The 17,485-nt window shown below is 31.3% G+C and overlaps 1 protein-coding gene across 1 annotated transcript in view; it reads left to right on the plus strand.

Annotated features, from left to right (window-relative positions):
• Nucleotides 1–140: 140 nt before the first annotated feature.
• LOC134685551 (xylosyl- and glucuronyltransferase LARGE2s-like) overlaps nt 141–17,485 on the plus strand; it is a 46,409-nt gene continuing 29,064 nt past the window's right edge. The window contains exons 1-13 of the mRNA XM_063545338.1: nt 141–243; nt 3,185–3,322; nt 3,796–3,901; nt 7,426–7,549; nt 8,069–8,240; nt 8,998–9,032; nt 9,242–9,337; nt 9,951–10,034; nt 11,744–11,821; nt 12,214–12,345; nt 14,163–14,288; nt 14,638–14,796; nt 15,173–15,481. Coding sequence (XP_063401408.1) covers nt 3,226–3,322; nt 3,796–3,901; nt 7,426–7,549; nt 8,069–8,240; nt 8,998–9,032; nt 9,242–9,337; nt 9,951–10,034; nt 11,744–11,821; nt 12,214–12,345; nt 14,163–14,288; nt 14,638–14,796; nt 15,173–15,481 — 1,518 coding nt within the window. The 5' untranslated portion in view covers nt 141–243; nt 3,185–3,225. The remainder of the gene's footprint in view (nt 244–3,184; nt 3,323–3,795; nt 3,902–7,425; nt 7,550–8,068; nt 8,241–8,997; nt 9,033–9,241; nt 9,338–9,950; nt 10,035–11,743; nt 11,822–12,213; nt 12,346–14,162; nt 14,289–14,637; nt 14,797–15,172; nt 15,482–17,485) is intronic.

Consider the following 17,485-nt stretch of genomic DNA (forward strand, 5'->3'; position numbering starts at 1 on the left):
TTACAGTATACAGTAATCAGTTGCTTATCGTGCTACACTACAAAAGTAGTGGTACTCCAGACAGTGGAGGAAAGAATTATAAAGAAGAAGAAGAAGAAGAAGACTGGTTACCTGTTCGTTGTTTTCCCTTTCATTTTACACAAATCTCAGAAAAAGGTCCAGTTGAAAATAAAATTGAAAAAAAGTACCCTTTCTCATCTGTATGATACTATTTTCATAATGAACACATAGGTTTATATAAAGGTATTGACACTGTGGTCCTGCAAATTTGAAACAGCTGCAGTAGAATGCATTTGTCTCTGAGAAATTATGTTTCTTTTGTTAAACTTTGAATCTTTATAAGCTTTTGTTTGGCAAAATCAATCACATTAGTGACATAATTTTGAAGTTTTTGATTTTGTAATTCGACATCTGGGTTGCAAATTATAAATCTGCTACACTATTTAGTTGATATCACAGTTCCCTTCTGTGCCATCTGTACAAGTTCATATAATTATATAAACATAATCTTCCAATTAATGCATTTTCCCTTAAAAAATGAAGTTTTCCTCAAATTACCTCCGGTCAACTAGGGCAGTTCATTCATTCAATTGTTATTGGAAGATTCTTCTTCTTCTTAAATATAGTAGTTAAACTCAAAAATGAGTACTCAATGTGCATTACTAAAGTGTCTATTTACAATAAAAGATCAAAGATCTACGATGCAGTTCACCTACACTGGCTACAGCATTGATTTTGTTGATCTTGTATATATTTCTTCTTTATTATATATAAATTGCATCAAATTTGATTTGAATTTATTCACTGAAACTCAATTGTCTTATTTCCGCAAACATATATTTTAAGGTTTACATGGTTTATGACCCCTTCTGTAGCCATTTTTGTATGAATTTTTCAAACTCCAATTGTATCAAACTAGAGTGGGGGTGCACATATTTGCCTGGGACACATTTTCGTAGTTATGATTTTGAGGTGTAAAAACTTCAAATAATAGCCATGATAGCTGAAATGGAAGAAATGTGCCGGTAAATTAGATTTTTTTTGACAAATATGAAAATTTTTTAAAATACGAAGAAATTGCGGCACTTACCGAAAAACGACAACAATTTGCGTCCAATTTCCTGAATGAAAAACACGTTTTCAAAGAAGTTTTTTTGGGTAACTCTTTGACTGATTGCCCTAAATTTCAGGTATGTACACCTTTGAAAAATGTCTGCTATTCATATAATGAAATAGATTTGAAAAATAGTGTTTAAAGCTTCAGTTATTTGGGTTTAAATAGATGTACACATATAAAAACGGCGAACATGTGTCCCCCATTGAAGAAATATCAGGCAATTTCAACATGTTCAAAGTTGACAAACACCCTTTTATCAAACTTTTCAGATGGTTATTTTCAAACAAACACGTTTTCAAGCTTAAGAATATTTTGCATTTGAAGTTATCTTCATATAGAAATATCAGTATATTTCAAAAACACAGGGACAAAACTTAAAGGGGGCCCAGTCGCCCATGGCTCCTAGATTTTGAGCTGGGCCCCTAAACTTTCAGTTAAATTTCAGTTGAACATATAGAAACTAATTATGAAATATCTGGTCTGGGCTCCTAGCTTGAAATTCCCAAGTTTAGTCCCTGAAACATATAGACCTGAACATAAACTGTAGAAAATATAGGAAGATATGGCAAAAATGAGCACCCCACTTTACCATGCTCTACAGATACCGTATAAAGAAAAATAGAGATTTGCCATTTTGTGCATACACCAAGGGTTCACTTGATGCAACGCATTATTAACTACTGTTTCATTTCATTTATTAGAAAAAGAGTACTTTGTGGCAAATAAACCAAGATTTTTATAGAAAATTCACAGCCTTTACTATACAGACATTTTTGTTATAAAATTTGAAACATAGACATGATAGATTACTCACTTGCTTTTCTATGGTGTGCTAGTGTTTATTTTTTACAAAAAGTTCTAAGCAACATGTAAATTGCGAAATACCTCGTGCTGAGTAACTTAAGTCGAGCGCACCCTAAAAGAAAAGATTTTCCCCAGGTTTGCTCAATTTTTTTTATTAGAGTTCAATGTTTCATCTCATTAATTCAACAAAGAAACTGATTGCGCAAAGATCTTAAGAATTTGCCCAAGGCCTTCAAAAATTGCTCCTTGAGAGCTTGTAAATGAGCAGTATTCTGAAGATAACAGACAAATTGGTTTTCCATTGTCCATGAAATTACTCTTAAATGATTAGTAAAGACATCTGCAAAGGGCAGATAATTTAAAATTCTATAAGAGCAAAGAAATCATAAGAATTCAAAAAAGAAGATAGGATGACTTTTTTACATCTACAAGTAAAAAAATATGAATGTCTAATGGACATAACTCAGCCAATATTTTTTTTACCTGTACTTACTTATATAAAGTAAATAAAATTCACTTGTATAAGTATCCTACAAATTTACTTATATACATTGAAAGTATATTAATATTACTTCTTCAAGTAATCAAAAATAACTTGTACAAGTAGTACCCCTGAAGGCTGTGTTTTTTTTTATAAAATTTTCACATGTTTAGCATTGAATCAACAGAAGGGTATATAAATTATAATCCTTAAATGATTTAAAAAATTAATCAGAAAAACATGACAAATTGATCACCTGTGTTTTTCACAGAAATGCAGTCGTCCAGTAAGTCCGCCCATGCATAGTAAACATGTTGTATGGAGAACCGTTTAATCATATATTCAAACTTAAGGTAATGGTGTTTTATTAATTGACCACTAAATACCCCGGTAAGTGACTTTAGATGAAGGAAATTAAAAAAAATCAAGTCAATATGATGAAGAAATTTGTAAAATAGATAAATAAACCAAAAATTATAAAAAAGAAAATCTATTTTAAATAGAACAGAAAAAAAAGAAAATTTAAAAAATTGTTTATAGAAAAAAAAGATAAGAAAAATTATGTACCATATACAATTATGCTAGTGAAAAAAGACAATGAAAAATGAATGAACATGAAAACAACCTAAACATTTAATGCACAATTATGATGATAATATTTTTCCCCTAAAGAATAAAACATCAGATTGATGTATTTAGTTCTCTTCACTTTTTTAAAGTATTTAAATGTCAAGTTTCGAAAAGAATAAATCTTCAGATATCATTTTTTTTTCAATTTTCAGAACAGTATGCAATGTAGTGAGAGAGACCATGGGTTATCACTATGCTGATAAGAATGAGAAAGCAGACTTTGGCTGTGTTGGTGATAATAGGAGCCTTTCCAACATGTATTTTGGTTTACTTAGCTTTAACAACTGATGGTAATTATCAATGTTATAAATTTTTAAAGGAAGACAAATCATCATGATCTTAGAGTCAGCAAGTCAGAAATGACTACATCACTTGTACAGCTTGCCAATTATCAAAATGTTTCCCAAAAAATGTTAATATAAATATCTGGTTTCTTCCATTTCCCATGTTTCTGTCTGCTGCCTGATTATTTTCTACATTGTATATGAATACTATGAACAGCATGTATGATTTTATTGAATATGTTAGATTTTGTTCATAAAATAATAATCTGGCATGTAATGATTTTGTATCAACTTGTACATGTTGTATGTTAAAACATGTTGACATGCACATGTCAATGTCAATTGAAATACACTTACTGTTGAATTAAAATATGAATATAAAGAGACAATTTGTCATAAGGAAGTGAGCATAGAACAGTAAGATTTAAATGGAAATTCTTAATGCTACATAATATTTTTATCATTCATTTTTTTTACAGAAATCCCTAAATATGACGGCCAAGCTGGGCAGATTTTGGAGTCCAGACTTGCACAGAGATTGAAAGAAGCAGATCAAGAAAATAAAGTCCTCAGAAAGCAACTCAGGTACAAATGATAACTAAAACCTTACATGTACACTAACTCCTATAATCGTGCACAAGATAGGTTTATACCACAGTCCCACTAGGCCACTTTCGCACTACGATCTGTGATAAAAATGAAAATTTTGATGATAGCAGTACGATCTTGTAGATTGCAGTAAGGTCATATCACGGTAGTGATGAGGTCTTCAAGATCGTGATGAGTGTGTCGACTTTGAACATGTTCAAAACAATCATGGTGCAGTCGTGGCGAAATTAAGTCGTAGTAAAAGGGTAGTGAAAGTGCATTAAGATCGTAGTAAGATTGCAAAGGTTACTGTACCATCGTAGCAAGAGCAATTCTATTTGGAGAGACTGCGCTACGATCTCACAGTGACGTTATTACGACCTCACTATGATCATCACGTTCTCACCGCGACCCAACTACCCTTCCACTATGACTATACCACGCTGTTCACGCCCATAGTACGATTCTAGCACGCCTTTGCCGTCCTCATCTCGCTCTTCTCACGACCTGATTACGTTCATACTACGACCATCATTCTCATTGTCATTTTCACATAAAGTATGTAAACATTATGGTTTTGGCTTTTAACTAGCTGTCAGTAACTGCGAGTACTCTCAAATCGTATTTTCCTGTTAATTCGACCTGTTGATACTGTTTATAATGCTTTTTTGTCATTTTTTTATTTATATGGATCTTGTCTGTATACCAGCTTGGATTATTTGTAATATCTTCAATTTTTCACTTATTCTTACAACATTTGTATAAACTTCAAGATTATAAAAAAAACGTTTTTTTTTCTAAAGTGAACAGTGATTGGTTAAATATTTCTCAGTGTGTTTGAATTTGTTTGTTAGCCTTTTGGTCATGAATGTTTGTCTCTAATATTTAATTAACTGTGCATTTGCATGCGCGTAGCTACGTTTACGTCAAAACGCCCGGGCGTACACTTGAATTTTGAAAATAAAACAAATAATCGACATAGAATAAGATAAACTGGTCAAAAGCACATCAGCCTTGTGCTTCTTTTTTCAATGGATTGTAATTTGAAATAAAAAGGGACTAAATTTACTCAAATAGATCATTTAATATATTTATTCGAATCTTTTGTAAAAGTCTGAATCTTCTATGAATTCTACGTACTTTTCTTAAATTTAAAGCAATTCACTATCTGTTCAGATTCGATATGCTGTTTGTATTTTTGTCGAGCATGTGATGTTATGTCCCAAAAGATAGACAAAGCGGCGTCAATATTTAGGTTCCGAATGTGGATAAAGTCTTTTGAATGACTCTCTGTGAAATTTTACGAAAGTTGGACAGAAACTGTTTATCAAAAGAGAATTCAGAGCAATATAATAATGCAATTATATCTTTAATTTTCCCGCATTTTAAGGACAAAATGTATTTCTTTCTGCAATTAATAAGTGGTCGCAGTTTGGGCTTACATTTTGTTATTTCAATTCTCAATTACATTAACTACTTGTCGAACCTTCATCGAATTTTTTAAGAAAATGCCGAAGAAGCTTTTTCTACGACTAATGTCTAAAGCTAAAATTTTGAAATCATTTGTTTTCATTCATTTTTCTGTTCTTTCCTGCTAGACAGATAGCCGGACTCTTCTGTATGCAATTATTTTTTTTACATGCTCAATTTATTAAACCTTCATAGATTGTCGTGAAATATTCCAGATCAAGGAAAAAATATCAAAAGGTGTTGTTTTATTTTGAATCCCTTTAAAGGAATGATGAATAGATTCACTTTTTGTGGGAAGAAATGCTAGGTGTTCCAGAATATTTTGTATTGCTCCTCTTAGAATTTTTTTTCCGTGTTCATTAAAAGGTGTTTTTGTCGATTGTCACGGCACTCTTTAAACTTATTTAAAAGTAATATTGGTTTGGACGTTTTCTCTAAAACCAATGACCATTAGGCTAGCTTCCAGTTTAACACGATGATTAAGTTAACACATTAGAAAATTTAACCAAAAAAAATAAAACATTTAGATTCAAAAGTATGTTGTTATCAATGATTTTTTAATGACAGGAATCATTATGGTACATTCTCGATAGCTTTCCCTTTCGAACCTACTATCTACTATACCAGCATGCTGGTGCCTTAACATTGAGCCGTTGGAACTCCTCATATCCCTCGCCTAGGTTCGGGCGTACACGTAAAAATGACCCAGCTACGCCACTGATTTGTATTCAGATATCGCAGATCAAATTTATTCGTTCATTGTGTAATCATACGTTTTTGGATTGAGTTAAGTCTGCCAATTGATATTTTATCGTAAGTTTTTCTATGTTGTGATGTTATGCTATTGTTTCAGTAAAAGGGAGAAGGTTTGGGCCCATTAAAACGTTTAATCCCGCTGCAAATGTTTGCACCTGTCCTAAGTCAGGAATCTGATGTACAGTAGTTGTCGTTTGTTTATGTAATATATACGTGTTTCTCGTTTCTCGTTTTGTTTATATAGATTAGACCGTTGGTTTTCCCGTTTGAATGGTTTTACACTAGTAATTGTGGGGCTCTTTATAGCTTGTTGTTCGGTGTGAGCCAAGGCTCCGTGTTGAAGGCCGTACTTTAACCTATAATGGTTTAATTTTTAAATTGTCATTTGGATGGAGAGTTGTCTCATTGGCACTCACACCACATCTTCCTATATCTATTATATAATCGTAGTAGAAGCGTAATGAGGACGCAGTAGCATCATGAAAGCAATGAAAGTTTACATTTTCATGCCGCTCATACTGCGGCCTCACCACGATCTGAATTTATTTTAGATCGCCGTGATCGTTGTGTGTTCGTAGTCTAGTGGGACTTGGGCTTTACTTGAACAAATTGGTTATGAAATTGTAAAAAAATATGCTTAAATACTTTGTCTTTCGTTTTTTACTTTTCTATCTTAAAAAAACAATACAGTTTTAATCTTATCTCAAATTTCCTAACCTGTGAGTGGGATTTTTTGCATTGCAATTCATTGCTGTCAAATTTCAAACACAAACACTAGCCAACCTCTTCCTTCATACAGTTTATATGTGATGTATGTGTGTTCTATTTTAAAAAATTGATATAGTACATTTTATATCAAATATTTAGTAATTTATAAAAAATCTTGTTTTATTTTCAATTAAAACTCATATAGCTACCATAGAACATGTATATGGGAGTCCTATGATTTAATAGATATAGAAAGATGTGGTATGAGTGCCAATGAGACAACTCTCCATCCAAGTCACAATTTATAAAAGTAAACCATATTGGTCAATGTACAGTCTTCAACACAGAGCCTTAGCTCACACCGAACAGCAAGCTATAAAGGGCCCCAAAAACTACTAGTGTAAAACCATTCAAACTGTAAAACCAGCAGTCTTATGTATATAAAAAATGAGAACCACTAATGAACCATATCAACAAAAGACTACTACTGAACCTTAGATTCCTGACTAAGGACAGGTGCAAACAACTTTAGCAGGTTAACAATATACTATTCTTTCATCAATAATTGTATCTTTTTATTATAACAGTAAAACAAGAAATAAACTAATGGGCCTACAGATGAGTATAGCTGTACAGAATGGAACAACATATAATGGTAATAAAACCCTAATAAAATGTCTTAATGCTGAACTGGAAATACCCAAGTGTGAGGTATGTAAAATATCTTATTGCTGAATTAGGGGGGAGGGTTGGTACTGACCATCCGAAATCACTTGCCAAATCATACCCTGTTCTAACCAGAAAACATAGAAAAACAGGAGATACCCTGTTGTATACCGTGTTCTAGACCATATAAAAATAAGTCTGTTATAAACTCAGTTCTAGACTGCATCTTAAACATTTAAATAAGCTATCCTGTTCTAGACAAATACTTGGTTTAAAAAAGGACCCTGTTCTCACCAGCAGGGCAGAACATGAAAAAAGGACCCTGTTCTAACCAGCTGGGCATGAAAAAGCGAACCCTGTTCTGCGTCACACTCATACCACTAAATATATAAGAAGGAACCCCCACAAGGAGACACAGGACAGTTTTAAAGTTTCTTTTTTCATTATATCCTTTCAAATAAGAATATAGATTTTATAACATTCTAATATGAATCCAGTCCATATCAAGGAAGAAGATTAGATTAGCAAAACCAGTAATGAAATCTTTAATATTTTTTGTTACAGGTAATACATATAGCCATTGTTTGTGCTGGTCACAGTGCCACACGGAGTGTTGTCACATTGATTAAAAGTGTACTGTTTTACAGAAAGAATCCTCTCCACTTCCACTTTATATCAGATCATATAGCTGAACTTATTTTGACCCGGCTGTTTGAAACATGGAATGTTCCTGAAGGTATTTATATTTATTTTGATTAGTAAAAACTCAGTCCTTATTATAGGGTGAAAATTTGACAAAGTGTGATTCATCTGCTTGAACTTAAATGCATCTGGTAACTAGAAATTATTTTGTGAGACAGAAAAAAAAGTAAACAGGCATACATTTCTCCATAAAAAAAATCTGTTAACCAAAATTTGTCTACAAAGAGCTATATCTTTTTATACATACTTATCCTTCTTTTACATTGGTATGAGCTCTTGCTGAAAGTCATCAGTCTAGAAAACTGAAGGAACATAATTAGTAAGGGAGAGTGCACAGTCATATGGGTGCAAAAAGAACAGAAATTTTGTACATGTACATAGGAAAAATGATTTGGTATTAGTTAAGGTGTTTTAATTATGGCAAATATCAAAGATTCAAGATTCAAAGTTTTATTATCCTCAGATATCCTCCATGCATATTCAGGATAAGAACCAATTAGCCTATTATTTTATCTGGCATCCATACAATCCCTGAAAGAAAAGCACTATTAATTATTTTCACCATTTTAGATTTGTACACCTTTTAGTAGAGAAAAGGGATACTGATTTTGGCCTTTCCAGTTCTGAACCCTACAAAAATTCATTTATTTTTTTAAGATTTGATCCTGTTTGGAGGTCCAGATTTGCAAGTATCATAATCATGAAGAAAAATATGCTTGCTGTCAATCTCTTGTATTTTTCAAAAGTGATTTATAAATTCAATTTCACTCACAAATTTTTCTTAATTTCAGTAAATTTCAGTTTTTACTCAACAGACAAAGTACAGGTAATTCTAACTTATATTTTCTCATATGCTGTGAAATAAAATAAAAATAATTAAGCTGGTTTTTTTTAAAGTAAAAAATTAGATAATGTAATTTATTTCAGCAATTACTGAGTTTATTTACGTAAGCATTTTCTGAGTTTTTAACTGACATAAAGTATTATTGTGAAATCTTGAGTTTTAAACATAGATGTGTACATGTTGTATTGTAGGAAGATGTAGTATGGATATCCAACAAACATTACTCTGGAGTATTCGGTCTGATGAAGTTAACATTACCAAAAACTTTACCACAAAATCTCACCAAGGTTAGTATTAAGAAATTCAAAACAAAATAGATCAGACTTTGTCAAAAATAAGTTTATATAGATCTATTTATAGATGTGTCCACCTGATTTACAGTAAAACCTTTAGATAATAAAATATACATAAACAAAATCTCCCTTTAAATTACTTTTTGTCTAACATTTTTTTTTTAATTTAATTTGGTTTGTCAGATGTCCTTTATACAATGCCAAATTTTGTTTGTTTAAATTAGCTAGCAGAAATTTAAACAAGGGTTATTTATGTCATGTATGTGAAAGAAAATAAAAAAGGTTTCTGATAAAATTGGTTTTACCAAGCATATTTAATTTATTCCACTACATTGCAACATTTCTTTTGTATGCTTAATTAGTTATCAAAGGTACCAGGATTATAATTTAATGGGCCAGACGAGCATTTATAACACTTCCCTTTTATGAATCAGAGTAAACTTTGAAATGTTAATGGCACCAATTTTGTGTCATAGGCTTGAAATGATTAGCATTAATTTTGGGCCATTTGATGATATGATGTTTTGGTCTATGCAGTCAAATGTTTTTTCTGTTTTGACCTTTTATAATTACATGTAAAAGGAAACTGTTTTATTTACTTCACTAGGTTATAGTATTAGATACAGATGTGACATTTGCTACAGATATAGCTGAGCTGTGGAAGATATTCAGCATTCTAAAGGGCAAAAAGGTTAATATTTATATTATTGTGTGTACAGTCATGTGATTGAATTGTTTTAGGTTGTATGATTAGAATAGAAGTATACCGTTATAAAATGCAAAAATAAAGATAGAGGATTTAAAGAAAGTGAAATGTACCAGATTAAAGAATTGAAAAATAAAAAACAAAAATCTAACAGATTATGGTTGTAAGAATATAACTAGTATTCAAAATGAAAACAGACAAGAGTGATATTAGATGAATAAAATAACAATAGTCCACTAAGGTTGTTCCTCTTGACCATACATGGGCTATGGAACCCATGGAAGGCACATTGAAAAAGGAGAAATCACCATAGCTATATTGGCAATCTAAGAGATTCTCTTTCACTTTTCATGCTTTTCACTACAAAAACACCCACCCTCAAGGGACTTGCGGGTCTAAATCATTATTTTTTATTTAATATAGAATTTCTCTATATTTTTCTATAAATGAACTTTATCTTATACTTAATAGAAAAATGAAATAAAAGAAGGGGGTCACCGTTCATTTACGCTCACAATCTGCCTACGAAAGAAGCATACATTTTTGTTAATGTCCTTTTTTTCTGTAGAACTAATAAGAGAAAGCGCGGTAATATCGAAATAAAAAAAAACTAAGTTTCAGAAATCGCTTAAATTTTACAATTATTTAGTTTATGTACTGCTTATTCGAAAACAATAATAAAAAATAAAGGTCACCGATGAGTTAAAAAAGACATCTCAATTTTAATGCCAAAACATTTTTTACACCAAAGGGAGATAATTTGGAGCTTTTTCAATGATATCTACATTTTAAAAGTCACCTGGGGCCAAAACAAATTGATTTTTTGGAATGATTTTTGTATCATATAAGGAAGTTAAAACTACTTAAGGTAATACAAAAAATTTGTAATGAAAAATTAATGTTTATTTTTTTTCTGAAAATCTTATACCTGCGAGCCTCCTTAAATGAGATAACAAATTGCCCTCCTTGAATATCATGTATGTTTTGTGGGTGAGCAATAAAACAGAAACTGAGTATCACAAAACAACAACAAAAACTCAGAAGACAGTCAGGGTAAATTTTTACACACTACATGTACTACCAGTACATATATAGCATGTATAGGGTAACTTTTCTGTTTTGTTGTGACTGTGCAAAAATAAGATGACCAGAAACTTCTAGAGAGAGGGAAGTTAAAGCATTATAGACATTTATCATACCACAGATGAATTATCACGTTGTGATTGGTTAAACGTCGTCATGTGGTGACCCCTATGAGACCGTATGGGGTTAGTAAGTTTCATATGGGGTTCATGACGCGTTAATAGCGACGTCATCTATTAATTTTGTTGTGTTTCATTGTTTATTTTTCAACAAAACGCCGCAGAAAAAGTCCAGCGTCTAATAAATTTGTTATACAGTTAACAACTGACCCCCTACAGATCCATAGAGCATGAATAAAATTCATTGGGGACTCACCCCCTATGGATTTTACTAACCCTCTTTGGATCTGTATGGGGTCAGTAGCTAACCATATAACTTATAATATAATGATAATCTCTGACTTTACTATGATTGTGATGATAGTATGTTTGTGACAGATTGGTTTCATAAACATTTTTTCATTGTGTACTTCAGATAATCTGTGACTACACATTTTTGTCAGATTGATACATTAAGCTATGCATTTTGAATGTTGATCATGTTTATTTCAGGCTATTGGACTGGTAGAAAACCAAAGTGACTGGTACCTTGGTAAACTTTGGAAGAATCACAGACCATGGAGAGCTCTGGTACAGTAATATATTTTGTGTAGAATAGTTTGGATAATTGTAATTATATGACATGTCTTTAAATTTCTTATATTTTGTTCTCTAGAGAGATTTTATTCTATGAAAATATCCTTGAATATATGTCTCTATGATCTTCATAATATGTTATATAGAAAGAAAATTTAAAAAGGCATACTTATGAAAATTAAGGTACTGTTTAAATAAGGATTAAGGAGAAGAAATGAAAAGTGCATATTTATTTATATTTCAACTACAGATCACAAAGAAAACATTTCAGACTGCTGAGTTGATTTGAAAATGATACTTGTTTTACTCCCTAAACATATTTTTATTTCTCTGTATATTGGTCTTTATGTAAATATATAACAAGACTATCCATTTATATGTTTTAGGGAAGAGGTTTCAATACTGGAGTTATCTTACTTGACTTACAAAAGTTACGTGATATGGGATGGATGGAATTATGGAATAAAATAGCACAAGAAGAATTACAAACCATGTTATATACTTCATTAGCTGATCAGGTATAATAGGATTATGTGGCTTATTTTAGAGTTAGATACACATTAGTACATGATGGTAGGAGAGAGTGCATTATGTTTTAGTCTATGCATCAGTCCTATATCATAAGGTTAAAGTTTTGTTTTTACCATGGACCTTGAAACTTAGTACACAAACGAGTTAAGATGTCAGATAAGGGTTTAGATCTAATGCTTAGTTCGTTTCTGTATGTGTTACATTTTAATGTTGTCGTCATTTTCTTGTATTTAATGGGTTTCCCTTGGTTTTGGTTTATGACCCGGATTTGTTTTTGTTTATCGATTTATGTGTTTTGAACATCATATACTACTGTTACCTAAATTTGATCCGGAATTTGTGTTTAACTGAACATGGCAATGTACTATCAATTTTCTTATAATCTTTATAATCAAATGAAAAAAGAAAAAGTCAGGAAAATCTGCTAAAAAGTGCCAATTCTCAAAGTTGGAATACATTGTCTGAGATGAATACAGGTGAATACAGATTGAAGCAAATATTTCTCATAGTTTGTTTTTCATGAGTTTCACTCGAATGATGATGACAAAGACAGTATTTTATGTATTAAAAGTGGAGGGTAAAATCACTTTAGTTAAAAAAAATTGAAATACACTACACAGCTAATTTTGCATAGGTACTATTTCTGTACCCAAAATCTGTAGTACTGGAAATCTACTTTTAATATTCAGTACTATTTTGTTACTTTAAAATTGTTGTGTAATTTTTAGGTACCTGTATTTTACAGTACTTGATTTGTACTTGAAATTTAAGTACTACAGATTTTTGGTTACACCGTTACATTTTCATCATTTTGAAAGTTTGTCTTTTTCAAATTTCTTTCTGTTATGATGTTCAAACATGGAATATTGTGATCACTATTGGTATTATTTCTGTACCAAAAATATGTTGTAAAAATTAAGTACTGTAAATAACAGGTCCATAAATATTACGATATATCTAAAGTAATGAAATAGCACTAAATATTAAAAGTAAATTTCCAGTACTTCATATTATTAGTACAGACATAGTACCTATGCAAAAGTAGCCATGTATCTTAGACCTTGGAAAAAAGCTGTGCTTTCCTTTAGTGCCTGCCAACTGCCATTTCATTTTTCAACATTATACATTTCATTTGCACCAATAAGACTTGAATGGTATTCATAATAATCTATAATTGGTAATAATCTTACAACATATTTTTGATAGTATAACATATCAATCAATCATAAATCACATTCTTCAACCAAAATGAAAACATTTTAACTGATAGGTTTAAAAAAATGCTGAGATTGTACTTTTTGCTGGTATAAACCATGTTGAATATTTTCAAATTTACTCATTATGGTTGCAGTTAATATCTGACTGTGCATCTTTTTTTTAGTACATCAATAAGACCCATTTGTTCTGTTTTTTTCAACATACAATATCAAAATAGGAAGATGTAGAATGATTGCTGATGAGAAAATCTGCACCAGAGACCAAACGATGTAGAAGGTTATCAGCTACAGGTCACCATTTGGCCCTTCACATTTTAGAGTAACTAGAAAGAACCCTGATTATGAGCCTTGTATTAAGGATAAATCATATATTCAAATGTTTCCAAATATAGTTTACCTGATATTTGGGGGCAAAAACAGTATATTTTTTTGCCACAAATTATATTAACTACTTCATTTTTGAAAAATTGCAGTAATTGCAATATGCATATCATATTAAGACAGGACAACTGTAATTCCTCTTGATTTGATTATTCATATAAAATTTTTTGAAACATGTCTTGATTGAAACCAATTTTAATTTTCAGGATATATTTAATACAGTTTTAAAACTTCATCCCTATCTATTGTATCAGTTACCTTGTCAATGGAATGTACAACTAAGTGATAACACTCGTAGTGAACAATGTTACAGTGAAATCTCGGATCTCAAGGTAAGGCACAGCTAAATGATAATATTTGCATATGTGACATTAAATGCTTGGTTTACTGTGAATGAATGGTTTTTACATAGGAATTGTTATATTTTGTTTTCTGAACATCTCTGACATGTACGACAAAATAATTACAAAAATAATTAATTACAAAAAACTACATGTGCATTAAGGTACTATCAGGCAAGAATAGTCTCCTACTAATTTATTATGTTGAAAAAACAAAGTGCATTTATCTTTACACAGTGTTAATTTATGATAAAAATAAAGATATATAAAAATATGAGGGATTGTACGTTTGTTCACCAATTCTGCAAGTATAGTAAAATCAAGTTATGTTTTCTTTTAGATAATCCACTGGAATTCACCAAAGAAATTAAAAGTCAAAATAAAACATTTGGAATTTTTCCACAATTTGTATCTGACATTTCTGGAGTATGATGCTAATCTGCTGAGACGTGAATTGTTTGGATGTGATAACACTCAAGAAAACCCTATTGAACAACAGGTAAATATTTAAAGTTGATGGATGAAGTTTCTTTTGATAAACATTTATGATAGAAAATGATTATATTATCAAGTAAAAGTAAATGTATCAGGGAATGAAACAAATAAAAATGCCATTTTACACCATCACCAAATTAAATTTGTGACAATTTTTATAGATGTTTATTGTTAAATGTAAGTAGATATAAGATGTGGTATGAGTGCTAATGCGTCAACTCTCCCTCCAAGTGATAATCCATTATAGGTCAAAGTACAGTCTTCAACAAGGAAATTTGTTATCACATGTAACAGCGAGCTATTAATTAAGGGCCCCCAAAAAGAGATCTGCTTTATATTATTTCTATGTTTTTTAAGTTTAGATATTCATTATATTACAGTTGAGTGCTTTGAATGAAGACGATGAATGTTATGATTTTCGTAGAGAACGTATACTTGTACACCGTACACATTTGTATTATCTTGACTACGATTACCAACCAACAGAATGGGATGTGACATTAGTGGCACAACTAAGTATGGACAGACTTCAGATGTTAGAGACAATCTGTAGACATTGGGAAGGCCCTATCAGTCTAGCTCTTCACATGTCTGACGCAGAGGCTCAACAGTTCTTACGATATGCTCAGGAATCAGAAGTATTGATGCAGAGGAAAAATATAGGATATCATGTTGTGTACAGAGATGGGGTAAGATAATAATATAATGTCACCTCAACTTATGGTAGTAATCTTTTGGCCTGTGTGTCATTATTCATCCCTTTTCATGTCCCACAATATTCTCAAATTTGCATTGTTGATGTCAATAACTCTGTAGGCTATATATGTTTGGAGTGGACACATAAAGTCTTTTGATTTGATGTTGTTTTTTTTACATGTACTGTATCAGATTGATGGGACTAAATGTGAAAAAGTAACAACATTCATCTTTTACATGCAATAACTTATATTTCCGTTTAAATTTTGTATGAGGTTTTTTTAACCCCAGGCAAGCAAAATATTGTGGAATTACCCTGTCTTTCCATCTGTCTGGTAAGTAGCACTCCTCTAAACAGGCTGAATGGACAATGATGAAACTGTACACAGATATAGAACACCACCACATGATATATTCAAAGAAATATAATCCTTGACTTGAATGTTAAAGGGGAGGATATCTGATTTACTTACTTCTATATTGCAATAGTTGATTATAGTATCTAGCAAGCACAACTCTTCCTTAAGGAAATAAGAAGACATATACTGATGACATTACTGTAAATTAAACAGATCTTTTCTTATTAAACTTGTTGTACACACACACTTGATACATTTTATATCGTAATAACCTTTCACTGGCAGACCTATTTGGAAAATCACCGCGATTTTTGTAAAATATTCGGTGTTTTTTGGCCAATCTCCGCGGAACGGATAATAAATAGAGGTTCATCGTAGATTTTCCGTTTTACAGAATATTTTGCGGTTCTCCGGAGATTTTCCGTGTCTCAGGGAATTATCCGTTTGTCCGATAAAACGGGTGTGTATTGAGTCATTGATAGAACCAGTGATGCGTGAGCGACGGTTATTAAAAGGTCGGTTGTATAATCCGTTATGCGTGAGCGACGTTCAATCATTAATTGATCGTTGTATTATCCGTTAAGTGTGAGGGACGGTTGTAATGAGGTACAGATTGTAATATATGTAGAAGTTTACAGAACTATCATTAATCGATTGAGATATACGGAATTTTCAAAAAATTATCACATAATGTTTCTGTAAATTTAGAGAGAAACAGATTATATATTTCTCGGGGTTAAAGGTTTACTTTTATGATTGAAAAATACATGTGTATGTCTGAGGCCGAAGATCATTTAAACTTCATTGGCAAATAGGAATTTTTAAAACGATCTTGATCACCTGCTGATCCATTAATCTTTCAGAATGAAATGCACATTTATACCTCTTTGGGTTGAAGGCATATATTAGAAACATTAACAATATGCTACGATGAGATAATGACAAGTTGCGAATTTTAGTCCGAATGTGTATGTATATGATCATATGGACATACATTCATCTTTATAATTAATCAGTTCATCTGTCATTTGTTTTATTAAATTACTTTTCAATTGTGGTATAAATACAATTTTATCATTGTGTAAGACGATTTGAGAATAATGCTTTCATCGTAAATACTTCAGAAATTATAATTGATTCAAGAACCGTTTATTGGAACAAAAATAAAATGAACGGCCTATAGGAAGTTCTAACCTTAGTTGATATCAGGGGTCAATTGGTATAGCAGTATGTAACGTAATACAACGATCGTCGATGCATAATATGCATATGTATGTATATAGTATGCATGCAACTGGATTTCGACAACTCGTGGGTTGTCTTTTAGACAAAGAAGTTCCATTTTAAAGATATGAAAGTACGTCAATGCACGTCTTGTAAACTAATCTGTTACTTTTTGAAATATAAATAAGTTATATTTAAAAGATTGGATGGTTATTTCACACGTATTAAAGTTCTTCTGTCATCATTACTGTTTTTCAATTATTTTTTGAGAGTTCGATCTTAAAACTAAGTTCGTCCTGACATTTATGGAATATTTGCCACTGGAAGTTAAACAACCAACAATCAATCATCTTATTACAAAATTTAAAATATGCCTGAGCGATAATATTCTTTAAAATTTTAATGTGAAAGACA

Source organism: Mytilus trossulus, chromosome 9, assembly GCF_036588685.1.
Source record: "Mytilus trossulus isolate FHL-02 chromosome 9, PNRI_Mtr1.1.1.hap1, whole genome shotgun sequence".
Taxonomy (NCBI): domain Eukaryota; kingdom Metazoa; phylum Mollusca; class Bivalvia; order Mytilida; family Mytilidae; genus Mytilus; species Mytilus trossulus.